General features: G+C 39.5%; 1 protein-coding gene across 1 annotated transcript in view; it reads left to right on the top strand.

Moving 5' to 3' along the window:
* Window positions 1–27568, top strand: part of SIMC1 (SUMO interacting motifs containing 1) — a 92762-nt gene that overhangs the window by 38453 nt on the left and 26741 nt on the right. Inside the window, exons 2-4 of the mRNA XM_044916822.1 lie at window positions 8757–8989; window positions 9724–9793; window positions 21195–21349. Of these exons, the coding sequence (XP_044772757.1) occupies window positions 8757–8989; window positions 9724–9793; window positions 21195–21349 (458 nt within the window). The remainder of the gene's footprint in view (window positions 1–8756; window positions 8990–9723; window positions 9794–21194; window positions 21350–27568) is intronic.

Below are 27568 nucleotides of genomic sequence, written 5' to 3'. Positions count from 1 at the left end.
TTTTTCCAGGGATTTATCTATTTCATCCAAGACCCCAAGTTTTTTTTGACATAGAATTGTTCATAACATCTTCTCATCTTTTTTATCTTAAAAACATCTGTAATTTTGTCCCTTTTTCATTCTTAATATTGGTTATTTGTGCCTTTGTTGTCTTTTTGGGTTTTTTTTTTAAGATTTTATTTATTTGTTTAACAGAGAGAGACACAGCGAGAGAGGGAACACAAGCAGGGGGAGTGGGAGAGGGAGAAGCAGGCCTCCCGCTGAGCAGGGAGCCCAATGTGGGGCTCCATCCCAGGACCCTGGGATCATGACCTAAGCCGAAGGCAGACACTTAATGACTGAGCCACCCAGCCACCCAGTGCCTTTGTTGTCTTAATTTTCTTATCATGTTTGCTAGTTTTAATAATCTTTTATTTTTTTAATTTTTTTAGATTTTATTTATTTTTTGACAGAAAGAGACACAGCGAGAGAAGGAACACAAGCAGGGGGAGTGGGAGGGGGAGAAGCAGGCTTCCCGCTGAGCAGGGAGCTCTATTCTAGGACCCTGGGATCATGCCCTGAGCCAAAAGCAGACGACTGAGCCATCCAGGCGCTCCTAATTTTAATAATCTTTTAAAAGAACAAACCTGGGGGCGCTTGGGTGGTTCAGTCGTTAAGCATCTGCCTTCGGCTCAGGTCATGATCCCGGGGTCCTGGGATTGAGCCCTGCATTGGGCTCCCTGCTCAGCGGGAAGCCTGCTTCTCCCTCTCCCACTCCCCTGCTTGTTTTCCCTCTCTCACTGTGTCTCTCTCTGTCAAATAAATAAATAAAATCTTTAAAATAAATAAATAAAAATAAAAGAACAAACCTGTGACATTGTTGCACTTCTGTGTTTGTTCTGTTTCATTCATTTCTGCTCTTGTTATTATTTCCTCTGTTCTGCTTTCTTTGGGCATATTCTGTCCTTTTTCTGCTATCTAAAGGTGTGTGCTTAGCACATTAATTTTCTTCCATTTTCCTTTTCTAATTAAATGTCTAAGTGTAATTTTTTTCTACACAGTTATTTTGCTGCATGTCACATTTTAATACCTAGTATTTTTGTTATTGTTCAGTTCTAAAATATTTCTAATTTCTATGATTTCTTCTTTGACCTATATCTTATTTGGTCATACTTCTTAATTTGCAATATGGAGTTTGTCCTAGTTACTTTTTTGTATTGCTTCCTAACTTAATAGTATTTTGGTCTGGGACGCCTGGGTGGCTCAGTTGGTTAAGCAACTGCCTTCGGCTCAGGTCATGATCCTGGAGTCCCGGGATCGAGTCCCGCATCGGGCTCCCTGCTCAGCAGGGAGTCTGCTTCTCCCTCTGACCCTCCTCCCTCTCATGCTCTCTGTCTCTCATTCTCTCTCTCGCAAATAAATAAAAAATTTAAAAAAAAAATAGTATTTTGGTCTGAGTGATAATCTTTTGACATTGACTAAGATGTACTTTGACTCCTGGTCTGTGGTAAATTTTGTGAATATTTCGTGTAATTGTGAATAGCTATTCTATCTAAGTCCTTTAGATGAAGCTTGTTAAATGTGTCCAAATCTTCTGTATCCATAATAATTTTTTTGTTTGCATGATCTATCAGTCAAGAAAGACATATAAAAATCTCTCATAATGACTGTGAATATTCCTTTTTCTCCTTGTACATGTATCTATTTTTGCTTTATGAAGATTATGTTATTAGTCATTCAGTTTTAAAGATTTTTTATTTATTTATTTGACAGAGAGAGCAAGCACGAGCAGGGGGAGCGACAGGCAGAGGGAGAGGGAGAAGCAGGTTTTCTGCTGAACAGAGAGCCCTACACAATGCTCGTTCCCAGGACCCTGGGATCATGACCTGAGCCAAAGGCAGATGCTTAACTGACTGGGCCACTCAGGTGCCCCTAGGCATACAGTTTTGAAATTATTATATCTCGATGAAATAAGTCTTATTGTACAGTGGCCTCTTTATCTCTAGTAATGCTATTTTCATTGAAATCTATTTTGTCTGATATTAATATAGCTATACTGGCTTTCTTTTGGTTGTTTTTTCTTGTTACATCTCCTCCCATGTTTTTACATTTATATATCAATTCTAGTTTTTATTAGGTTGGTTAATCAGAGTATCTAGCTAGCCCTTCTGATCAGAAATGGAACTTTTTTTTTTCTTGAATACTGGAATCAATTTGCTAATACTTTATAGAGGATATTTACATTCATGTTCATCAGTGAGACTGGTCAATAATTAGGATGATATTATTTGTCATCCACACTGAGGAAGTTTTGAGAGTGAAAGGGAGTACAATATTTTTCCAGGCTTATGGCATAGAGATTGATTATAGTACCATTGGCTGGCATCATCAGGATTTATGAACTGCCTAATCATTTTGGCAAGGAATGGAGGTAAAGATAGGTTTTCCAGTAATTAATCTAGTTAGGGCTCAGACGTACCCTGTTGGTTTTATAACTGTTATTGTATTACTCTATATATCTGACTATAAGCTGATTATATATTGAATGAAGTTGTACAGAGAAAGAAGGAAACAGACCTGGATTTGAATGTCTGTCTCTGTGACTTAATTGTATAATCCTTAGGTAATGACCTAACTCCTCTGAACTCCATTTTCCCCATCTGTATAATAGAGATTATAATGCCTACCTGGTAGGGATATTGTGAAAATTAAGGATAAGTGAAAGCACTCAATATGTTCTTAGTACATAGTAGATTCTCTTATGTTAGCTTATCCCCTTCTTTAGTTTCTGTTGTAAATTATCCTGTGTATTTGCTTTTCGAAACAAAGGTTGCTTTTTCCCTTGTGACTTAAAGTTGAAATCTTCCCTACTACTCCCCTGTTTACTTTGGATCAGAAAAAATTTCCCACTATGCCCTCAGTTATATGCATGTGGCATTTGGATAATTTAAGAAGGTATAGAAATTGACAGTATTGACAGTAGCAAAATTTTGACCAAAGGAAATCAATTAATGCTTATGTTATATAAAATGTATGAATTATCAGTGAAGCGAAAAGGTAAAATATGATTATCCTTAAAACTTCTTAGATATCTTCTATCTTCTTAGGTAAAGCAGGCTCCCTACTTGACCTCTTATATTCTTGCAATCCTTTAACAGGACTTCATTGACTTAACTAGAGAAACCAGACCAAGGGCAAAGGACCGCAATGGACTCTGTGTGATTGACCTGACAAGAACTGAGGAAGAAAATAGACCTATTGCCACTCTGGACTTGACTCTAGAACCTGTCGCTCCTTCCCAGAAAGAGCCAACCAGTCTTCAGACTTGTGCCAGCCTCTGCAGCAAAGAGGTGACAGAAGGGCGGGGAAGCTCTTGGCCTGCAGCACGGAGAATCATTAACAGCGATCCTGTGGATTTGGACCTTTTGGAAGAAACCACATTTGAAGGTCCGCAACCCCCTACATCCATCAGCGGGGACTCTGTTTATCCAGCAGAGCCAAATTGTAGCTCAACTGCATTCAAAGGTGACCTTGGCTTCTTGGCAAGCCTACAGCTATCTTCAGATATTCGCTCCCTCTCCCCAACAAGCAATAATGGTAGCAGCAGCAATCAGAGGGCACCCTTGCCATGCCCACAGCAAGATGTGCCTTGCCCATCACAAGCTTTGCCACGCCCACTGCGAACCATGCCGTGTCCACTGCGAGCCTCACCATGTCCGCCACGAGCCTCCTCGTGCCCACCACGAGCCTTGTCATGCCCATCACAAACCGTGCAGTGCCAAGTACAAGCTTTGCCTCCCCTGCCGCAAGAAGTTCCATGCCCTCCTCGAGAAATGCCATGCCCTCAGCGGAATGTGCCAAGCCCACCTCCAGACTCATCGTGGCAACCTCAGCACTCACCCAACCCACCTCAAGACTCACTGTGCCCACCTCAAGACTCTCTGGGCCTACCTCAAGATGTACCAGGCCCACCTCAAAACATATCATATCCACAAGATGTGACACACTTACAAGATATGCCTCAATCATCAGGAGATGTGCCACAGTCACCACGACACGTGCCACAGTCAACAGCAGACATGCCACAGTCACCAGCAAACGTGCCACAGTCACCAGCAGACGTGCCACAGTCACCAAGAGATGCACCACAGTCACCAGAAAGTGTGCCACATTCCCCTGGAGAAGTCCCAGACTTCCCAGGAGATATGTTCCGTTCACCTGGAAACAGGCCATGCTTGCCAGGAGACATGCCACACTCACTTGGAGACTTGCCTCACTTACCACGAGACAGGCCTTACTCTCTCCAAAATGATGTACATAACCGTGACACGCCTATGGAAATCTCAGCTCCATCCTCTCCAAAGTTCTCTCCCAGCCCACAGTCTCCACAGTCTGAAACTTCCTTAGAGAAAGTTCCTTGGTTCTCCGTCACAGAAACTCCAGCCAGAAAAGAGAGATCACTGTCAGAGCCTGCTAACCCCGGGTCTGCCCAGGTACAAGCACGAACACCACAAGGTGGGTTATACAACAGACCATGCCTGCATAGACTGAAGTACTTCTTACGACCTCCGGTGCATCACCTCTTCTTCCAGACACTAATACCAGATAAAGACACAAGAGAGGTGAGCTAACATATCTTCCCCTAGAGATTAGGTGTCCTCTGTATAGGCCTCGCATGAAGTCACTATGCTGTAAGGAGTCCATGCATGAGAGAACAGGTCCAGGATGAATTCGATATTTTTATCTTTCCTCCTCTTGTGGAATCATCTAGTGTAGAGTCAGACCTGGGTTCAAATTTCACCCCCACAGTTAGCAACTGGCACTGTAGAAGTCACTATACCTTTCTGAGCCCTAGCTTTCCTAGATGTAAAATGGAGATAAGAACACACCACACAGGATCATTAAATGACATAACATATGTAAAGTGCCTATTAGAGTGTCTGGCTCATTATAGGCCTTCATCAAGGCCTTTAATTCCTATGCCTTTCCCTTCCTGATGCCCTTATTACCCCTTCCATATCATAGAGATAGTGATACTCTGGACACTTCTGTGCCTCCAAAATTATTACTTTCTGGCTTTTGGGGAGGAAATTCAATTTTAAGATTTTAATGGGACTGCTACTTCCCATTGGTCTTTTTTAGTTATGGGAACTAAACCAGATGCTTTTCTTAGCAGATGTAAGGAAAAAAAATTGTGGCTGAGTCCTACAATATGAAGCTATTTTTTCATTATCCATAACCATATTCTCAACATTAAGAAGACTGGCTTGAGGTAGGCCAGGAATTCAAAAGGTGCATTTTTGGAGCAATCAGCAATCCAGCATAGTATGTATCAGGCATTCACATTGATTTGGCCTTGAAGAGTGAATTTTTTTCTCTCATTTTTATTGTTGTTATAGCTTCTGGTATGTTTTATCTCTTCTCCTTCTGAATGACTCTCTCCAACCACTAGCCCGTTCTCTTTTTTCCTATGGGTTTGCCTGGTGATACAGCCATTATGAAGAGCATTTGGGGGACTTGAGAGAGTCTGTGTTTCCCTGGTCAAGACTGTAGTGCTTTGTAGGTGCCGCACAACTAGAGAAGCGCCAGTAGCTGCAAATGCGGGTACCACATTCCCTTCCTGTGTAAACGCAGCTTAGGTTCAAAGACGGCAGTTAGGCCAAACAAAAGGGATTTTTCTTCTTAATTTCTTACTTTAAAGAACCTTGGCCATCCAGAGTTCATCTGTAAATCTTTTCTGTCTCTTCTATGATTTCTTTTGGGCTTTTAATAAGTACTTCTTCACTAGGTCATTTTCCTCCCAGAACTTCTTAGCCAGTCCCCATGCTGCCACTTACCAGCCATAGGCCTTAAGTCTTCTGAGTCTCTCTTGGTTTAGCTCTAAAATAAGTCATAATGACCATATCATAAAGTTGTTTGACTTAAAAGTAAACACATAAAGCACAGAGCCACCTTTCAAGGCCTAAAGAAATGTTTTATTAAGTATTAGTTCTCCTTGGGGCGCCTGGGTGGCTCAGTTGGTTGGGCGACTGCCTTCGGCTCAGGTCATGATCCTGGAGTCCCGGGATCGAGTCCCGCATCGGACTCCCTGCTCAGCAGGGAGTCTGCTTCTCCCTCTGACCCTCCCCCCTCTCATGCTCTCTCTCTCATTCTCTCTCTCAAATAAATAAATAAAATCTTTAAAAAAAAAAAGTATTAGTTCCTCTTAAATAGATGGGCATCAGAAGAATTTGTAAACTTTATCTATTTGTAGATGTCCCCATTTGTAGGCAAGAAATGAATAATATAGGTTCAAATATAGGTAAAGTGTCTCACAAGTAAAATAGTCACCAAAGCAAGATATTTTGTCCTCATTGCTGGCTCTTAATTTTCATTACATGCCAGGTATAGTATTGGTCTTTGATCAGTAAGATCAGGGGTTACCCTCAGGTGATTTGAGACATAAGGAAAGCTCACTGGACTTCTGCAGAAGATTTTCTGAAAGGACAATTCCAGCCATCACTGTTTTACTGTTATACATAAGCGGTCAAATCTTTGGTTGATGTTTTAAATTTAATACTTATTCTCAGATTTTTTTTTTTTTTTAAATAGAGACAGAGAGAGAGAGACAGTAAGAGAGGGAACACAAGCAGGGGGAGTAGGAAAGGGAGAAGCAGGCTTCCCACGGAGAAGGGAGCCCGATGTGGGGCTTGATCCCAGGACCCTGGGACCATGACCTGAGCCGAAGGCAGACGCTTAACGACTGAACCACCCAGGCTCAGTCTCATCCAGAGAGAGTGAGAGGAGGAAAGAGAGAAAAATAGAAAGACTGGCAGAGAGACACAGTAAAAGAGGGAGACTCAGAGAAAGGCAGTAGGGAGACCATGACCATAGAGGGTACTGTTAAGTGATATTGCACTAGGGATACTGAACAGCACTTTGTACTTCTTCACAACACTGAATTTTTAAATTTATAATTTAATATCTGATGGTTCCCCTCTTGTATACACACATACCCTGTAGGTTCCATTAGGAACGATCTCTTGTTTGCCTCTGCAATCCAGCACCTGGTACTGGCAGAGTAAAAGTGCTGCCCCTCGGGGCTTCTGGGTGGCTCAGATGGTTAAGCGTCTGCCTTTGGCTCAGCTCATGATCCCAGGGTCCTGAGATCGAGCCCCGCAGCATTGGGCTCCCGGCTCAGCAGGGAGTCTGTTTCTCCCTCTCCCTCTCTCCCTACTTGTGCGCTCTCTCTCTATTATTGCTCGGTCTTAAACGAATGAATAAAATCTTAAAAAAAAAAAAAGTGCTGCCCTAAAGTTTCCATGAATTGGTTGAGTGACAATTTGAGAGCAGACAAGAGCACAACAGTCTTTGTCCTGAGCACCTCATATTTATGATGTTTTTGCCCTAACTTCTAAAACAGTATATCGGGCACCTGGGTGGCTCAGTCGTTAAGCATCTGCCTTCGGCTCAGGTCATGATCCCAGGGTCCTGGGATCAAGCCCCGCATCAGGCTCCCTGCTCAGTGCTTCTCTCTCTCCCACTCCCCCTGCTTGTGTTCCCTCTCTCACTGTTGTCTCTCTCTGTTAAATAAATAAATAAAATCTTTAAAAAAAAATTACTTATGGTGCTATCAGTCAGCATTTATTATTGTTAATAATTTTGGTGTATTTCCTGCTCGGTTGCCTTTTTATACATAGACATTTTAAATTTTTTAATAATGGGGATTTTTAACAAAAATATATTTATTGTTGGTTTTAGTGTTTAGAAGTAGTGTGAATTTAGAGGGTAGCTCTGGGGCTATACCACCCCATGTGTGAAATCACCTTCTGCCATTTGTTACATGCCAAATGGTTACTCTCTAAATCTGTTTCCTTATCTATAAAATAGGAATAATATGTATGTATTTATAGGTTGTTGTGAGAATTAAAGTGAGGATAAGGTAAATGTTCAAAAATTATTCTTGTTATATTACAATATCAAAAACTTCAATGTTTTTTCTTCTGATTATGAAAGTAATATATATCTATTGTGGAAAAATACAAAAGAGCATATAGAAGAAAATCATACATAATTCCATCCACCATCCAGATAATAGAAAACCACTTTTCACATATTCTCTCCCAGTCTTTTTACATACATACTTTTAGGGGGTGTAGGGGAAGCAACTTAACATTTACGGTTGACAGTAAATCAACTACATGGGATTCTTTTTTTTTTTAAGATTTTATTTATTTATTTGACAGAGAGAGACACAGGGAGAGAGGGAACACAAGCAGGGGGAGTGGGAGAGGGAGAAGCAGACTTCCCGCTGAGCAGGGAGCCCGATGCGGGGCTCGATCCCAGGACCCTGGGATCATGACCCGATCCGAAGGCAGACGCTTAACGACTGCGCCACCCAGGCGTCCCAACAATAAAACATATTTAAAACATCTTTCTTCATCTCTTTATTTCAGAATCTGATATAGTATCATAACTACCCCTAAACTATCTTCTCACCTTCACTCAAATCAACTTAGGCTAGCTCTTGACTCTTTTGTACTTTCTTTTCTATGCTATATTTTAGCACAGATGCAATCATATTATATGTACAACCTTGAATTCTTATTTTTTAACATAATATAAATATTTTCGCATGTCCTTAAAAGTTTTTTAGATAAGGCTTTTCAGTCCTTTTATTGTTTAATTATGAATATTTCAAATGCATGGAAAATTTTGCTGTCTTCAACCTGTTTCAGAACCTCTTGTTTTTATGTCTGTGGAAACCTATCCTAATTGCTTTCTTTTTATCTCTACAGAGTAAGGGTCAAAAATTAGAACCCATTCCTCATCGAAGACTAAGAATGGTAACAAACACCATTGAAGAAAATTTTCCCCTGGGGACTGTGCAGTTTTTGATGGACTTTGTGTCACCCCAGCATTACCCACCCAGAGAAATTGTGGCTCACATCATCCAGAAAATCCTGCTCAGTGGCTCTGAGACCGTGGATGTCCTAAAGGAGGCCTATATGCTTCTCATGAAAATTCAACAGTATGAACCTTAGATGTTGGTGAATCTCCTAGGGAACGTGGACTCAGGGCACAGCTTTCTCTTGCCTAAGCTTGCTTCAGCTAACTATTAGAGAGGGTGATTAGTATGTCAGTGTTATTTGGGTTGCAAGTGACAGGAAACCCAATCCAAACTAGCTTTAACAGCTGATAAAAGAGAATTTAATTATTCATGTTACTAGAAACCTAGGAATAAGACTTAATTCAGTTCAAAATGGTTACCAGGATCCATTTTTCAGCCCTGCTCTGCTCCTCTTTTCAGGATCTACATAGTAGTCTTCTCAGCCTCCAACTTTTATGAGAGAGTCCACTTCCTTTATAATTACACAAGAGTTCTGAAATTGAGTCTTGTAGGCTTTAATTGGTATAACATAGGACATGAGCTCATTTTTGAACCAATCACTGTGAACTGAAGGATAGAATATCATGATTGGCTAACTGCTTCACAGACTTCATCCTAGGAATGTGGTAGATAAAGCTAATGGGCTAGAGTAATAAAGAATTGATTTCTTCAAGGCAAAATTGGGGTACTAATGCCTTCCAAAAGAGAAGTGAATAGTGAAAGTTCCACTACCCTCAGATGACGTGGTATCATATCAAAGGATGGGCAAGAGCAGTGAGGATAAGAGGAGGTTTCTTGTTTCTGTCATCTTCCATATCACATCCCCTCTTCCATTGAACTCTCCAGAATTCTAATTGATGTCACTTGACTTTCAGGCTACATCCAGCTAATGCCAAGACAGTGGAGTGGGACTGGAAGCTGCTCACATATGTCATGGAGGAAGAGGTAACATAACAATTATGAGGGTGTATCTTTTGCACAAGTTTTAATTAGAAACAAAAGTGAAAGCAAATCTGATAGTAAAGTCTTTGCCCTTATTCCCTCCTTATACTCCCACCCCCATCAAAAAATTCCTATTGAAATGGTGTGTGCTGTCTTCCAATTCAAAATTAAGTGTATTCACTTATCCCTGTCCTTCTTGAGATCCCATTAAAAAGAATAGTAAATGAACAGAGAAAGATATAAATCCATGGCAGTGAAAATAAGGGGAAGGGCAATAGATCTGAATGAAAACTAGAAGAACTAAAGGAAATGTAAGATTGTTACTGGTGAGGCTAGGCACAGAAAGCCACAGGCTATAATACATGCAGCCAAGGAGCAAGGAAATCTACGCTTTAGAGCAGAGAGTTTTCAACTCAGAAACACAATATATATAAGAGGGTTGGAGCCAGACATAGGCTGTAAATTTGTTGAAAGTTTGTAGATAGAACTGACAACCTCTCCATTCTTGAGTACAGAAAGTTCGGTCATCAGACTACCTAATTTCAGGCAAAAAGTCAGAGGATTTATTGTCTAAAAACATTGAATGAACCATCTGTCATAAACAAAGGCACCTAGTATAGAGTTAGTGTTCCAGAAAAAGTCTTTTGCATTCTGACTTTTAGGGATCCCTAAATTAAATTGCCAACTTTCTGTCTGCTCACCGAAAGCACTTGGATGGAACAAATTATTTTCAACTTAGAATTCTAAACTCAACCAAACTATTATTCAAGTGTGAGTGTAACATAAAGACATACAGGAACTTGAAAAAATATCCCTACACCCCATTTCTTTGGTTACCTAAAGGTATGTGTCAGAAGAATGGAGGATAATAAAGAGGGAGGCACAGGATCCAGGGAACACTAGATCTAATCCAAGAGAATAATAAAGAGAATTCCTAAAATCATGGTGAATAGTAGACCTAGAGAGCATTCAGTCCAAATTGGAGCAAAATAATTTAGGGCTTTAAGAATGATCTGGGAGGGTTGCCTGGGTGGCTAAGTCATTAAGTGTCTGCCTTTGGCTCAGGTCATGATCCCAGGGTCCTGGGATTGAACACCACATTGGGCTCCCTGCTCCATGGGAAGCCTGCTTCTCCCTCTCCCACAACCCCGCTTGTGTTCCCTCTCTCACTGTGTCTCTCTCTGTCAAATAAATAAAATCTTAAAAAAAAAAAAAAGAATGATCTGGGAAACATTACCAAGATGATAGACAAGGAAGCTCCAGGCTATTGTTCTCCCATGGAGATGCCAAGTTAAGAAAAACATATGGACCAGAATACTTTTGTGAAAACTCTGGAGATCAATTATGAAGTTTCAGTACCCAAGAGAATGCATAATCAAGAAAGATCTCAATGAAAGGAATAGGAAATTTTGGGTTATTTTGTGTGTCCATGCCCCTCCCCTACCCAGCATAGCATGGTGCAACTGGGAGGAAACCTCACATGCCTCAGCTCCTCCCTCAGGGTGGAAACAAAAGAGTGGACTTTGAGTCCAGTGCCCCGGCTTGTTAGGGAGCTGCCCAAAGGATAGTTTTGGTCTTACCTGACTCAGAGCACTGATGGGAATAGTGATATAATTTGGAAGCTGCTGAAAAGAGAGATGATCACTGCCACATGTTAGAGCTTCAGCGATTTTGTAGTTCCACGGGCAGGCACCAGGGGAGCAAGAAACTGCACTCCTGAGAAGAAACAAAGGCAAGCCATTTGGAAAATTAAGATAGATAAAAGCACAGATACAAGCCCAGAAAAAACACAACCCCTGAAAAGTTCTGAGAGAGTCCAGAACCCTTAACCAGGCTAATTGGTGAAGATCTTACCCTGCATGAACTCAGTGGATAGACTGGGAAGGGTGTTTGTTTTTTCAAATGCTTAAGCCTCAACAAAAGATTACAAGGTGTACAAAGAAACTGGGAAATATGTCCCAGTCAAAGGAATAGAATAAAGCTCCAGAAACCAACCATAAAGAAACACAGATCTCTTAATTTCCTAACAAAGAATGTTTTTAAACTATCTTAAAAATGCACAAGGAGAGGCACCAGGTGGCTCAGTCAGTTAAGCATCCAACTCTTGATTTTTGCTCAGGTTGTCATGGGATCGAGCCCTGCAACGGGTTCTGTGCTCAGCACAAAGTCGGCTTGGGATTCTCTCTCTCCCTCTGCTCTTGCAACTCCCTCCTGTTCATGTGTGCACACGTGTGCACACACACACTCTCTCTCTAACATAAATAAATAAATCTTTTTTAAAAAATGCACAAGGAGCTAAAAGAGAACAGAGAGAGAAATGACTAACTGAAGCATGAAAATGATGCATGAACAAAATGAGAATATTTTTTTTTTTTTTTTTTTTAAAGATTTTATTTATTTGCGAGAGAGAGAATGAGAGACAGAGAGCATGAGAGGGAGGAGGGTTAGAGGGAGAAGCAGACTCCCTGCTGAGCAGGGAGCCCGATGCGGGACTCGATCCCGGGACTCCAGGATCATGACCTGAGCCGAAGGCAGTTGCTTAACCAACTGAGCCACCCAGGCGCCCAACAAAATGAGAATATTAAAAAACTATTAGGAAGAATCAAACATATTCTGGAGCTGAAAAGTATAATAACTGAATTGAAAAATTCACTAGAGGGATTCAACAGCAGACTTGACAGGCAGAAGAAAACAGTCAATGAACTTGAAGAAAGGTCATTTGAAGTCATTGAGACACAGGAACAAAAAGAAAACATAATGAAGAAAGTTGAAGAGAGCCTAAAGGACTATGGGACATCATTAAGTGGACCATACATGCAGTATAGGAGTCTAAAGAGAAGAGAGAAAGGGGCAGAGAGCTTATTTGAAAAAATAATGACCCTGAACTTCCCAAATCTGTGGAAAGAAATGGACATAAATTTTATGAAGCTCAACTCCAGTGAGGTTAAACCAGAGACCCACACCAAGACATATTATAATCAAAGTGTTAAAAGTTAAAGACAGAATCTTGAAAACAGCAAGAAAAAATTGACTCACCATATATATGGTGTGTATAAGATAGCATAAGATTTTTAGCATAAGATTTTTAGCAGATTCTCAGCAGAACTTTGCAAGTCAGAAGGCAATAGGTTGATATATTCAAAGTGCTGAAGGAAAAAAAGCTATTAACCAAAAATACTATATCCGGCAAAACCATCCTTCAGAAATGAGGGAGAGCAGCAGGAGAGAAACAACACATCACATACAGGATCTCGGTAAGATAATCAGCAGATTTCTCATCAGGAATTTTGGAGGCCAGAAGGTAGTGAGCTGATATATTCAAAGTGCTAAAGAATAAAACTCAACCAAGATTCCTTTATTCAACAAAATTATTTTTCAAAAATGAGACAGAAATAAAGACATCCCCAGATAAACAAAAGCTGAAGGAGCTCATTTCCACCAGCCCTGCCCAGCAAGAAAACCTAAAGGGAGTCCTGCAGAGTAAAATGAAACACTGAATAGTAACTTGAAGCCATATGAAGAAATAAAGATGTCAGTAAAGGTAAATACATGGGCAATTATAAAAACTGCTATTATTGTAACAACATTTTATAACATTTGATTTTGTACATGGTTAAGTGACTAATTCTAATACTAGTCTAAAAGCTAGGATTATTATAACTTTGAAACTCCACATTTTGCTTTCTACATAATTTAAGATACTAATGCATTTAAAAGAACTATTAATTTGTTTTGTATGAAGATGTGGTTATGTGACATCAACAACCAAAAGGGTGACAGAGCTGTAAAGGAACAGTTTTTATATGTTATTGAAGTTAAGCTTGTATGAGTTCAAATTAGAGTATTATAACTTTAGAATATTAAAGGCAATCACAGTGGTAACCACAAAGACAACAGAAATACACAAATATATAGAAATACACAAAAGGAAATGACAAAAGAATTCAAACTTTTACTCTTTTTTAGAGTAAAAGTTGTCAACTAAAGACAAGACAATGATGCAGGAAATAAAGAACAAAAAAGCTGTAAGGCATTTAGAAAACAGCACAATGACAGAAGTGCATCCTTCCTTATCAGTAATTGCTGTAAATGTAAATGGATTAAACTCTCCAATCAAAAGACACAGATTGGCAGAATAGATAAAAACACATGATCCAACTACATGCTATCTACAAGAAACTCACTTTACATCCAAAGACACAAGTAGATTGAAAGTGAAAAAATGGGAAAAGATCCTCATGAAAATAGTAACCAAAACAGCTCAGGTGGCTGTACTAATATGAGACAAAATAAACTTTAAATCAGAAAATGTTACAAGAGACAAAGGAGGACATTATATATTAATTAAAATTTTCAATACAGCTGTAAGATATAACAATCATAAATATTTATGTACCTAATGATAGACCATCAAGATACGAAGGAAAAACTGACAAAATTAAAGGGAAAAATACACAGTTCTATATTAATAATTGGAGACTTCAATACCCCACTCTCAATAATGAATAGAATAGCCAGAATAGAAGATAGGTAAGGAAAGAGAAAAAATTAAACAATGTAATAAACCAACCAGATCTAACAGTTATATGCAGAATATTCTACCCCCAACAGCATGTACCTTCTTCTTAGTGCACATGGTACATGTTCCAGGATAAAACCATATGTTAGGCCACTAATTAAGCCCCAGTAGATTTTAAAAGATAGATATCATATAAAGTATCTTTATTCTATGAAACCAATGTCACCCTGATATTAAAGCCAGATACAGACACTAGAAGAAAACTGCAGACCAATATCCCTTATGAACACTGATGCAAAATCCCCAGCAAAATACTAGCAAACAAAATTCAACACCATATCATGTGGATTATACATCATAATCAAGTGGGATTTATCTGGGAATACAAGGATGTTTCAATATACAAAAATCAATCAATGAAATACACTACATTAACAGAAGGAAGGACAAAAACCACATGATCATCTCAATTGATGCAAAAAAAATGCATTTGACAAAATTCAACACATTTCATCATAAAAACTCTCAACAAACTAGGAATAGAAAGAAACTATCTTGTAAAAACACTATATGGAAAAACCCACAGCAAACATCATATTCAGTGGTCAAATACTGAAGCTTTTCCTCTAAGATCAGGAATAAGGTAAGGATACCTACTTTTGTCTCTTCTAGTCAACATAGTATTAGAAGTTTCTAACCAAAGCAGTTAGGCAAGGAAGGGAAATAAAAGACATCCACATTGAAAAGCAAGAAGCAGAATTATCTCTGTTCATAGATAACATGATCTTATATGAAGAAAGCCCTAAAGATTCTACACAGAAAAATTGTTAGAGCTAATAAACAAGTTCAGCAAAGTTGCAGGATACAAAATCAAGACACAAAAATCAGTTGCATTTCTGCATACTAACAATCTGAAAAGGAAATTAGGAAAACAATTCTATTAACAAAAGTATCAAAAACAATAAAATACTTAGGGGTAAACCTAACCAAGGAGATGAACAATTTGTACACTGAAAACTACAAAACATTACTGAAAGAAAATAAAGAAGACATAAATAAATGATAAGATATCTCATGCTCAGGGCGCCTGGGTGGCTCAGATGGTTAAGCGTCTGCCTTTGGCTCAGGTCACGATCCCAGGGTCCTGGGATCGAGTCCCACACTGTGCTCCTTGCTCGGCAGGAAGCCTGCTTCTCCCTCTCCCACTCCAAGCCCTGCTTGTGTTCCTGCTCTCTCTGTCTCTGTCAAATAAATAAAATCTTTAAAAAAAAAAAAAAGATATCTCATGCTCATAGATTGAAAGAATTAATATTGTTACGATGTCAGTAGTACCCAATCAGCACAGTCAGCACAGAGTCAGCACAGTCCCTATCAAAATCCCAGCAGCACTTTTTGCAGAAATAGAAAACTCTGGGGCGCCTGGGTGGCTCAGTTGGTTAAGCAACTGCCTTCGGCTCAGGTCATGATCCTGGAGTCCCGGGATCGAGTCCCACATCGGGCTCCCTGCTCAGCGGGGAGTCTGCTTCTCCCTCTGATCCTCCCCCTCTCATGCTCTCTGTCTCCCATTCTCTCTGAGATAAATAAATTTTTAAAAATCTTTAAAAAAAAAAAAAAGAAATAGAAAACTCTGTCCTAAAATTCAGATGGAATTTCAGAGGACCCTGAATAGCCAAAACAATCTTGAAAAAGAACAAAGTTGGACTATTCATACTTGTTGATTTTAAATATATTAAAAAGCTACAGTCATCAAAACAGTGTGGTAATCTCATAAAGACAGACATATAGACATGTGCAATAAAATGGAGAACCCGCCCCCCAAAATTTTGTATGGTCAAGTGATGTTCATCAAGGGTGCCAAGTCCATTCAATGGGGAAAAGATAGTCTCTTCAACAAATAGTTTTGGGAAAACTGGATAGCCATATGCAAAAGAATGAAGTTGGACCCTTATCTAATACCATATACAAAAATTAACTCTAAATGGAACAAAGATCTCTGATATCAGACCAAAAGCTATAAAACTCTTAGGAGAAAATATAGGGGAAAACTTCATGACATTGAATTTGGCATTGTTTTCTCTGATATGACACCAAAGACATGAGCAAATAAAGCAAAAATAGACAAATGGAACTATAGCAAAGTTGTTTAAAACTTCTGTGCATCAGAGAACACAGTCAGGAGTGAAAAGGCAGTCTATAGAATGGGAGAAGATATTTTTAAAATCACCTATCTGGGGGCACCTGGGTGGCTCAGTTGGTTAAGCATCTGCCTTCAGCTCAGGTCATGATCCCAGGGTCCTGGGATCCAGCCCTGCATTGGGCTCCTTGGACAGTGGGGAGCCTGCTTCTCCCTCTCCCTCTGCCTGCTGTTCCCCCGATTGTGCTCTCTCTCTGTGTCAAATAAATAAAATCTTTAAAAAAAAAAAATCACAGGGCGCCTGGGTGGTTCAGTTGGTTAAGCGACTGCCTTCGGCTCAGGTCATGATCCTGGAGTCCCGGGATCAAGTCCCACATCAGGCTCCCTGCTCGGCAAGGAGTCTGCTCCCTCTGACCCTCCCCCCTCTCATGCTCGCTCTCTCTCTCTCATTCTCTCTCTCTCTCTCAAATAAATAAATAAAATCTTTAAAAAATAAAAATAAAAAATAATCACATATCTGATAAGGGGTTAATATCCAGAATATATAAAGAACTCCTATAACTCAACAACATTTAAACATTTTACTACAAAACTGGCAGAATTAAAGGAAAAATTGAACAAGATAACCTGATTTTTAAAAGGGCAAAGGACTTGAATAGAGATTTTTCCAAAGATGATATACAAATGGCCAATAAGCATATGAAAGGATGCTCAACATCACTAATCACAGAGAAATGCAAATCAAAATTACAGTGAGATATCATTTCACACCCAACAGGATGGGTACTATTTTTTTTTAAAGATTTTATTTATTTGACAGAGAGACACAGCGAGAGAGGGAACACAGGGGGAGCAGGAGAGGGAGAAGCAGGCTTCCCGCGCAGGGAGCCTGATGCGGGGCTCGATCCCAGGACCCTGGGACCATGACCTGAGCCGAAGGCATTCGCTTAACGACTGAGCCACCCAGGTGCCCCAGGATGGGTACTATTAAAAGAAAATTTTTTAACGGAAAATAAGTAGTGGCAAGGATATAGAGAAATTAGATCACTTGCCCACTGTGGGTAGGATTATAAAATAGTATAGCCGCTATGAAGATTATATGGTGGTTCTTCAAAAAATTAAAAATAGAATTACCATATGATCCATCAATCCCACTTCATATACTCCCACAGGGGTATATATGTAAAAGAATTGAAAGAAGGGTCTCAAAAAGATATTTGCACACCCATATTCATAGCAGCATTATTCACAATAGCCAAGAAGTGGAACTAACCGAACTGTCCATCAACAGATAACTAGGTAAACAAAATGTGGTATATACAGATAAGATGAAATATTAATTCTGCTTTAAACAGGAAGGAAATCCTCCCATATGCTACAACATGGATGGTAGCATAATGAAGACAAGATACTAAGTGAAATAAGCCAGTCACAAAAAAAGACAGTATATAATTTGATGTATGCCAAGTGTCTATAGTAGTCATATTAATATAAAAAACAAATGGGAACACCTGGGTGGCTCAGTCAGTTGGGCCTCCAACTCTTGATTTCAGTTCAAGTCTTGATCTCTGGGTCGTGGGTTCAGGCCCCCTGTTGGGCCCCACATTGGGCTCTGCGCTGGGCATGGTGCCTACTTAAATTTAAAAAAAAAAATTTTTTTTTAAAAAGCAAATAGAATGTTGGTTACCAGGGGTTAGGGGGAGGGGGAAATTGGGTGTTATTGTTCAATGTGTATAGAGTTTCATATTGCAAGATGGAAAAGTTCTGAAGATCTGTTGCACAACTACGGAAATATACTTAACAATACTAAACTGTACACTTAAAAATGGTTAAAATAATAACCTGTTACATGTTTTTTACCACAATTTTTAAAAATTTTAAAAAGAAAACAGGCTATAACAAATGTTGCCAAGAAAGTAGAGATACAGTAAGTTTCATACATTGCTGGTGGGAATGTAAATGGTACAACCACTTTGGAAAACAGTTTTTTTTTAAAGATTTTATTTATTTATTTGACAGAGACAGAGACAGCGAGAGCAGGAACACAAGCAGGGGGAATGGGAGAGGGAGAAGCAGGCCTCCCGCCGAGCTGGGAGCCCGATGTGGGACTCGATCCCAGGACCCTGGGATCATGACCTGAGCCGAAGGCAGTCGCTTAACCAACTGAGCCACCCAGGCGCCCTTTGGAAAACAGTTTGACAGTTTCTTTAAAAAATTAAACATAAACTTATATGACCCAGCTATTCCACTTCCAGGTACTGACTCCCCAAAAAATGAAAATATATGTCTAATAAAGGCTTACATGTGAATGTTCATAGCACCATTATTCATAATAGCCAAAAAGTGGAAACAGACCAAATGTCCATCAACAGTTGAATGGATAAGCAAAATGTGCTATATTTATACATGGGAATACTATTCAGTAATTTAAAAAAAATGAGCTCTTGATACATGCTAAGACATGGACAAACCTCAAAAAAATATTAAGCTAAGTAAAAGGAAGCCACATACACAAGATCACATATTGTATAATTCTGCATATATGAAATGTCCAGAAGGGCAAATCAGTAGAGCCAGAAAGTAGAGGAGTGTTTGCCTGGAGCTAGAGGTGGGGACGGGAATTAACTGTAAACAGGCATGAGCGATCTTATTTCAGTTATGAAGATGTTCTTTTTTTTTTTTTTAAGATTTATCTATTTTAGAATGAGAGAGTGCTCATGAGTAGGGGGAGAGGAAGAGGAAGAGACTTTTCAAGCACACTCCATGCTGAGCGTGAAGCCCAGCATGGGGCTCAATCTCATGACCCATGAGATCATGACCTAAGCTGAAACCAAGAGTTGGACACTTAACCAACTGAGTCACCCAGGCACCCCTATGAAGATGTTCTAAAAATTGGTCATAGTTGCCAAACTCAATAAATTTACAACAAATCATTGAACTGTACATTTAAAATGGGTGAATTTTTAAGGTTTTTCAATAAAGTTGTTTTTAAAAATGAAAAAAAAATTGGAAAAGAAGGGTATTCTCAAGATTCAACACCATTCTTGAGGAGTTGAAAGAAGTAAAATGTTCACTGTAGGCAATGTAGGGAGGATAAAAAAAGAAACTTTAGGAAAATCAAAAAGCTTCACAAGAAAGGAATGATTTTCTTAGTATACTACTATATGGATTTCCACCATCAGTCCATGGAAGGCTGTTAGTCCCCACAGAAAAGGCCTTGTAACCCAGCTGTTTCTCTCTCTCAAAAACATAGCCAGTAGAGTCTCTCTCCTGTGCCATAGTAAATAATTTTAACATAGTCCTCATACTGTAAACACTGTTTAGTTATAAGATTTAGAATCAATTTATATACAAAGCACATAAGACAAGTCTATTAGCCTTGACAGTGGAAAACAGAAAAGCGTAGAAGATAAAGATTAGGAGATGAAAAGGGATAGGATCTCTGAGAATAGTAGGGTTGCTATAACATCTTTATCTTTATATCAAGTGGGGAGTCAAGAGATACTATCTATAGATGATGGAACATAAATTGAGATAGTTATTTTAGGAAGAGAAGCAGGGAAATGGCACAAGTGAGTTAAATCCTTATCTAGCACAGCAAAGCCAATAGGTAATGTCTAAAGTTAATAAATTAAGAAATAGTGATAAAAGCATCTTTTTAGAGATGTTTAGGGTAACTTTCAGAAGAAAGAGTTTAAAATTTCCCTCTAGGGTACTCGGGGCAAGCAGTAGTGGAGAGTGGTGTTAGTGGAAGACTTCCGTCATAAATCTAGCACAAGTACTTGGTTTTTAAAAAATCATTTGCACCAATTAACAAGGATTAGAGAAAAAAATGTACACATTTGGAAAACAAAGTTATCCATCCCCACCTCCTCTTTAAAAAGAAAGAAATTGTTTGTGCTTACAATGGTCATTCTTTTTCCTGCTGACTAAACCATACCCTAGTCCATGAGTGTATATTCTCAGAGTATATGCCTACCCCTAGTGTTTGAAAAGTTCCTAAAGAGTCCAGAAATGGTTTGGGGCCTTATTTTTCGACTCTTCAAAGCCTGAGCTCCTGGGCCTGGGTCCCAGCCCTCGTCTCCCAGTAAAGGGAAACCAACAAATGGTACATGTCTGCCTCTTGTGTCACAGGGGCTTACACTGGTTTTGGTACCGTTACCGTCCCCACCACGTAAATCACAAAGACACTGAGACTCAGAAGGGCAAGTTGAAGAAGGTGTGAATCTGAGTTTAAAACATCAAACGAAAATAAATACATAAGGTCTGTGTGCCATCAAAGCCCACATGCTTTCGGTTGGGCTTTCTCAGTTAGGATCATTTCACCTGTAACAACCCAACTCAGACTTGCAAAAACAATAAGGCTATGCATCAGCTCATGTTACTGGAAGTTTAGCAGTGGTATGGACATCATGGTTGCTTGATCCAGCAGCTCAACAGGGTCATCTAGGAGACAGTTTTTGTCTCTCTGTTTTGATATCCACAGTTTGGGGTTTGTCCTGAGACTGACTTCTTGGGTATCTATCTCTTAAAATTAGGAAGTCTATAGTCCTGAGCCTCCAGGCTCCGAGACTGCCCTCTTTCCCCTCTTTTGTAATGACCTGGACTGCCTGCTCTCTCAGGAGCTTCTTTTAGGTACAGACACACTTGTTGACACATGGCCTTCTCTTGGACTTCATATTTATGAGAGCCCAATACTCACTGTCATCAGGAAATTGAGAGGAAATACTTCTCATTTTTTTCTCCCACAGGGACAGAATCTGCCTGGGCGAGTCCTTTTTCTGCGTTATGTGGTACAGACTCTAGAAGATGACTTCCAGCAGATCCTGAGGAGGCAGCGACAGCACCTGCAGCAGTCCATTGCAAGCACTGTGCTGTCCTGCGACAAGCAGCCCCACAATGTCAGGTAACCAGCACCTGAGCCTGGGGGTGACGAGAGGTCGGGGCCGTAAGTGGGCAGCTACTCAAAGCTCAAGAACATTGGGTGGATGAGACTATAGTCACTCAATAGTATAACAGGGATAGCTATTAAAACTATGGATGATCCTAAAAGAAAATCTCTCTGTACCAGCTATGTGCCAGGCACCACAGCCTTCGTGGTTTTTCTCAAGACCATCAGATGTCCTTTGGTGTATTTCAGAATTGTCCAGACAGCCTCAGGAGACCTGGGCGGGGAGACCTTAACTTACGTAAAACTTTTCACAGCTTTTATGAACCTCAGTTTATTTCCTTCTCCCTGAATAACTCAAGAACTCTAATTTGTCACTACTAGTTTCTGAAAACTAATATATGATAATAGGTCATGTGGCTAACAATACAGTCAAAATGGTAGCTAGCAAGCATGTGTTCTTTTTTGTAGAATCAGGGCAAGAGAGAGCTTCTGGAAGCTTCAGAGCAGGGAGATACCATATCCTTATATCAGTGGGAGAAAATGTGATTTCTAGGGTGGTGATTTCAGGCTGGAATTTTCCTCCTGAAACTACAACCCTTGCTTTTTTTGGAAATGGTTCTCACCAGACTAAAGTACCAGCGTCCTTTTTTTTACCAGCATCATTGAAACTCTTCCATTCATATTTATGTTCCCATATGTTCTTGCATGTTTGTTAAAAATAGTTTTGTACGGGCCAATATGGGATACTATTATAACTACTTTAATAAAAAAAGGAGGAAGCCTCATATTGTTTTGAGCATTAGCCAGCTTCCCTGCTTAGTTTGCATGGCCATATTCATTTTCCTAGATGTGGCATTTTATGTAGTTTAAATGTTAATGATTAGAAAATCAGTAAGTAGAGAATCTACAAAGAGCACAGGATAGCATAGTTGGGTTTTAAATAGAAAAATAACAATTTAATTAATGAGAGCAGCTCTAGCAACCATTCTGCTTTGTGAGCATAGGATTGGATTGAGTGGGAGAAGAGAGAAACAGACTTACTTGATCCAGTCATGTCAGTTGCTTTCATTTCTATTTTGTACCATGCAGAGTGTGATCTTGGGTTTAAGGTTTAAAGACAGGCATTTGTGGGGCGCCTGGGTGGTTCAGTCGGTTAAGCGTCTGCCTTCGGCTCAGGTCGTGATCCCCGGGTCCTGGGATCAAGCCCCACGTCAGGCTCCCTGCTTCTCCCTCTCTCTCTGCCTGCCACACTGCCTACTTGTGCTTTCTCTCTCTGTGTCAAATAAATAAATAAAATCTTTAAAAAATAAAAAATAAAGATAGGCATTTGTTGCTTCTAAATCAAGCCAAATCCTCTATTTTGTTTTTTATCAATGAGAAAAATCATCTGTTCAGATGGAGGAAAAACCTGTTGATCTTTGATTCACTAAGAGATGGATATTGGATTGAGGTTGTGGTTATACAGATGTATACATAGATTTATCAAAACTTATCAAGTAAAAACCTGTGGGCAATTTATTGTATATAAACCTCAAAGATGAGTTTTTGTTAATTGAAGTATAGCTGACACACAATGTTATATTAGTTTCAGGTGTGCAGCATAGTGATTTGACAACTCTATATATCATGCTATGCTCACCACAAGTGTGGCTACCATCTGACACCACACTGCACTTCTATAATATCATTGATTACATTCTCTGTGCTGTACCTTTCATCCATGTGACTTATTCATTCCATAACTAGTAGCCTATACCCCCCAATCCCCTCCACCTGTTTTACTCATCCTTCTACCCCTTGTGCTCTGGCAACCACCAATTTGTTTTCTGTATTTATGAGTCTGTTTCTGTTTTGTTTGTTTGTTTGTTTTTTAGATTCCACAAATAAGTGAAATTATGTGGTATTTGTCTTTCTCTGACTTACTTCATCTATCATAATACCGTCTTGGTCCATGCATGTTCTCACAAATGGCAAGATTTCATTCTTTCTTGTGGCTATTATTCCATTGTGTGTGTGTGTGTGTGTGTGTGCGTGTAAATATATCACATCTTCTTTATCCATTCATCTATTGATGGACACTTAGGTTGCTTCCATGTCTTTCTTAGCTGTTGTAAATAATGCTGCAATAAACATAGGGGTGCTGTTCTGAACAAAAGATTCTCAGCAGCCATGTTTCCGTTTCAGAAACGAAAGAAAAGTTTATTATTATTATAGAAACCTAATAGAAACAGAAGAGGAAAAGGATCTACATATAGATGAAGGTAATAATAGGCAATAAATGAGAATAAGGCAAAGTCACATCAAACCAGGTACTTACAACATCCAACCTCATCAGCTGGGGAAGCCCCATGGAAACTCCAGCAAGGCAGGAGTCCCAACTGAGAAACCTGGGCAGAGCATCCTCCCCTCAGGTGAGACTTCCAACTGATCATTCCCATAAGGGCCATATTTATAGGGCATATAACAGGGTTTGAAATTAAACATTTGTTTGCCTACATGCAGTTTGGAACAAGCTGTATTTCCATGTTATCATGTTTCTATATTTTTAAGGAGCCTGGGCTATGTGTGTCTGCCTCCCCTCCAGGATTCCATTTCAGGGAGCCAGCCCAGCATGGAGCAGGAGGGGATGAGAGATAAGATTTGTCGCCCTTGGCATCCAGAACGGAAGGGCCAGTTCTGACCTGGAGACCAGATAATGTATTTCAAACAACCAGGCTCCCAAGATTATTCACACAGCATGAGTCTCACAAACAACATTCCTTAGCCTGCCTGTGTACATGCAGGTCCAGATGGTCGGTTATGCGGGACAAATCACAAAAACATCTATCCATACAGAACAGGTGCATATATCTTTTTGAATTAGCATTTTCATTTTCTTTAAATACCCAGTAGTGGGATTACTGGATCATAATGGTATTTCTATTTTTAAATTTTGAGGAACCTCCATTCTGTTACCCTAGTGGTTGTACCAATTTACATTCCCAACAGTGCATGAGGATTCCTTTTTCTCCAAATCCTCACCAGCATTTGTTATTTCTTATCTCAAAGATGGGAATTTTTAAAAAGAGGGAGAGGCAGCAAGTCATTCTCTATATTACCCTTTCTTATGGGGCTTTCTTTTCTTTTTTAACTGTTCATACAAAGAATAAACTAGTTCTATAAGATTTAAGAAATACACTAGTTCCCAAGTCCCTTCACCTGCATTTTCCTTTCCCACAAGGGTAATCACTTTACTATTTTATGTGATTTTTGGATATTTACCTCTGTATGACTAAATAGCAATACCTTGTATTGCTAATTCTTGATTTTTCTTTATTAACTATTATTTGTTGACTTTCTACATGAAGGACAAGAAGTTAGCTCTTTTTTCCTCCCTCCCTCTTCCCTGACACACACATTTCCCAGCCCCCATACTATTAATTTACTTATATCGTAATTTTCTTCAGATCAATATTCAATGTTTCTATTACAAGGACTATGTGTGCTAGTCAGAGTTGAGCCAAGTACTAAACTATGATTACTTTTCCTTTCTTTCATACCTTTGTGTTTCCTTAGAGTTAATAATTGCCTTATTTTTAGTTCCCCTGTATTATTTGTGCATATTGGAAGTTAACCCCAAATTCTCTATTTGCTCTAAATCTCCCCTCAAGATGTTCATTTGCACTGGGTAGTCTTCTTCTTCTTAAAGACCTCCTTCAGTCTGGATTGGTTGTCTTCTTGCCAGTTTTTATCATAAATGTGAGAATTTCCTTTATCTGTTTCCAAAGTTAGATCTTTTGTATGTTTGCCCTATATCTTCTCTTTCTTGGTTTACTCCCTCATTTTAATAGATTAGTCTCCAGTGGCTTCTTAGAAATGGATGTGGGAAGTAAAATTTTTGAGATCTTCAATATCTGAAAATATTTATCTTCCCATATGTTGATTGATAGCAGTATAGATATTTAGGTTACAAATAGCTTTTCTACAGAACATTGAAGGAAATTTTCTTTTTTTTTTTTAAAGATTTTATTTATTTGACAGAGAGAGATAGCAAGAGCAGGAACACAAGCAGTGGGAGTGGGAGAGGGAGAAGCAGGCTTCCTGCTGAGCAAGGAGCCGGATATGGGGCTCGATCCCAGGAACCTGGGATCGTGACCTGAGCTGAAGGCAGACACTTAACGACTGACCCACCCAGGTGCCCCCCCTGAAGGAAATTTTCCATTTTCTTCTAGCTTCCACAATTGCTGTTAAGAAGTCGTAAGTTACTTTGATTACTGATTCTTTGTATATGCCCTAAGTTTTTCCTCCAAAAATTTTTAGAATCCTCTTTTTGCCCAGTATGCTTATTGTAGGTCTGCATTCATCCATTGTTCTGGGCATTCAGTCTAGAAACCTCCTTCATTCCTGAAAATAGAGTTTTTATTTCTGTTATTATGTTTTTAATTTCCAAGGGCTTTTTTTACTTGGTCTCTAAATGTTCCTTTTTAAAATTAATAAATAGTATTCTGTTCTTGTTTTCTTCTTTCATGGATCCATACATTCTCATATCTTTGGTGATACCGATGATGGCTTTTGTTTTTGTTTATTCTCTGCATAGTCTTATTTTCTCCCAAGTTACTTTTTTAGCGGGGGGGAGGGGGCGGGGAGGGAGCATTGGTTTTGGTTATTTTGGTCTTTATCTCTCATAGTGGAACATTTTCATAAATGTCTAGTAAACCTTGGTAGTCTATCCAAGTTTAAGGGTGACAGACTTGACTGTTGATGAAAGCTCAAAGTACATGGGAGGACTTGTCATTTCTGTACTTCTCTGTAGGTAGAACTGACTGCCCATTTTTTAGAAAATACCCTGTCAGTGTCTTCAGGTCTTTCCTCTTGGTTGAGCTGGATGGGTTTTTCAAAGAAGACTTCCAATTTCCTACATAAAGGGTAAAGACTGGGATGCCAAGTTTTTGGAAGACAAGTGTGGGAAAATAGCAAGGGCCTCTGCGTTCAGCATGCATATGTTCACTTCGTGCCGCTGTTGTGCTTTGATACCCTTGCCTCCCAGCTGTGCCTGGTATCCTAGTCCAAAGACCCTCAGTTTTATCTCTCCACAATGTTAACTTGTAGTTTAGAGTCTAAAACTTTTTCTTAAAGAGCTTACAAATCAGGGGCGCCTGGTGGCTCAGTCGTTAAGCGTCTGCCTTCGGCTCGGGTCATGATCCCGGGGTCCTGGGATCGAGCCCCACGTCGGGCTCCCTGCTCAGGTGGGAGTCTGCTTCTCCCTCTCCCACTCCGCTGCTTGTGTTCCCTCTCTCTGTCCAAAAAAAAAAAAAAATCTTAAAAGAGCTTACAAACCATTATGCTTATTTTCCCTTATATCCTTTCATTCTCCTTCAGAGAAGCTTTGCACTGCCATTTGCACAGCTTATTGAAGATTTTTCTTTCTTTTTTGGTAAATAGGATTAAATGGGATTACTCTTCTCTATTGCTGGTTTAGGATTCAGCTTTCTCAATTCTGCTAAGTCAGTTAAAATCCATCCCTTTGCTAAAGTCATAGACTTAGATTAAGAATCATCCTTAAACATTGGGGAGGATATGTGTTGTGGTGAGCACTGGGTGTTGTGTAAGACTGATGAATCACAGACCTGTACCCCTGAAACAAATAATACATTATATGTTAATTTAAAAAAAAAAAGAATCATCCTTAAAGGGGCACCTGGGTGGCAAGGTCGGTTAAGCATCCGACTCTTGATTTTCAGCTCAGGTCATGATCTCAGGGTTGTGAGATTGAGCCCCACATTGGGCTCCATGCTGGGTGTGGAGCCCACTTAAGATTATTTCTCTCCCTCTCCTTCTGCCCCTGCCCCACCTCTCTCCCTCTCTTAAAAAAAAAAAATCCTTAAAGCATGACATACTTGCCTTATCTAGTTAATTGGTTACTTTTGATTTTGTAATTAGCATCTCTTAATCCACCCCCCAAATCAAAGGCTGGTACCTTGACAATTACCTGGATCTAACCATACATCCATCCGCCTATCACCTACTTTGCACCTTCCTGCACCCAAAGTGATCAGCATTCTGTATGTTCATCATTTTCTTTCCGTCTTTATGTCATTTTATTATATCTAAATGTGTTCCTATAAAGTGTATGTTTATATTTTAGTTCCTTCCTACTGTATATTAAAGGATATCATGCTATACATAATCTGTTGGAACTTTTATTTTTCACTTTATATTATAGAGTACTAAGGTTTGTCCCTACTGTCGCTTATC

Source organism: Neomonachus schauinslandi, chromosome 7 (genome assembly GCF_002201575.2).
Source record: "Neomonachus schauinslandi chromosome 7, ASM220157v2, whole genome shotgun sequence".
Lineage (NCBI taxonomy): Eukaryota > Metazoa > Chordata > Mammalia > Carnivora > Phocidae > Neomonachus > Neomonachus schauinslandi.
This window is presented reverse-complemented; position numbering and strand designations above follow the sequence as displayed.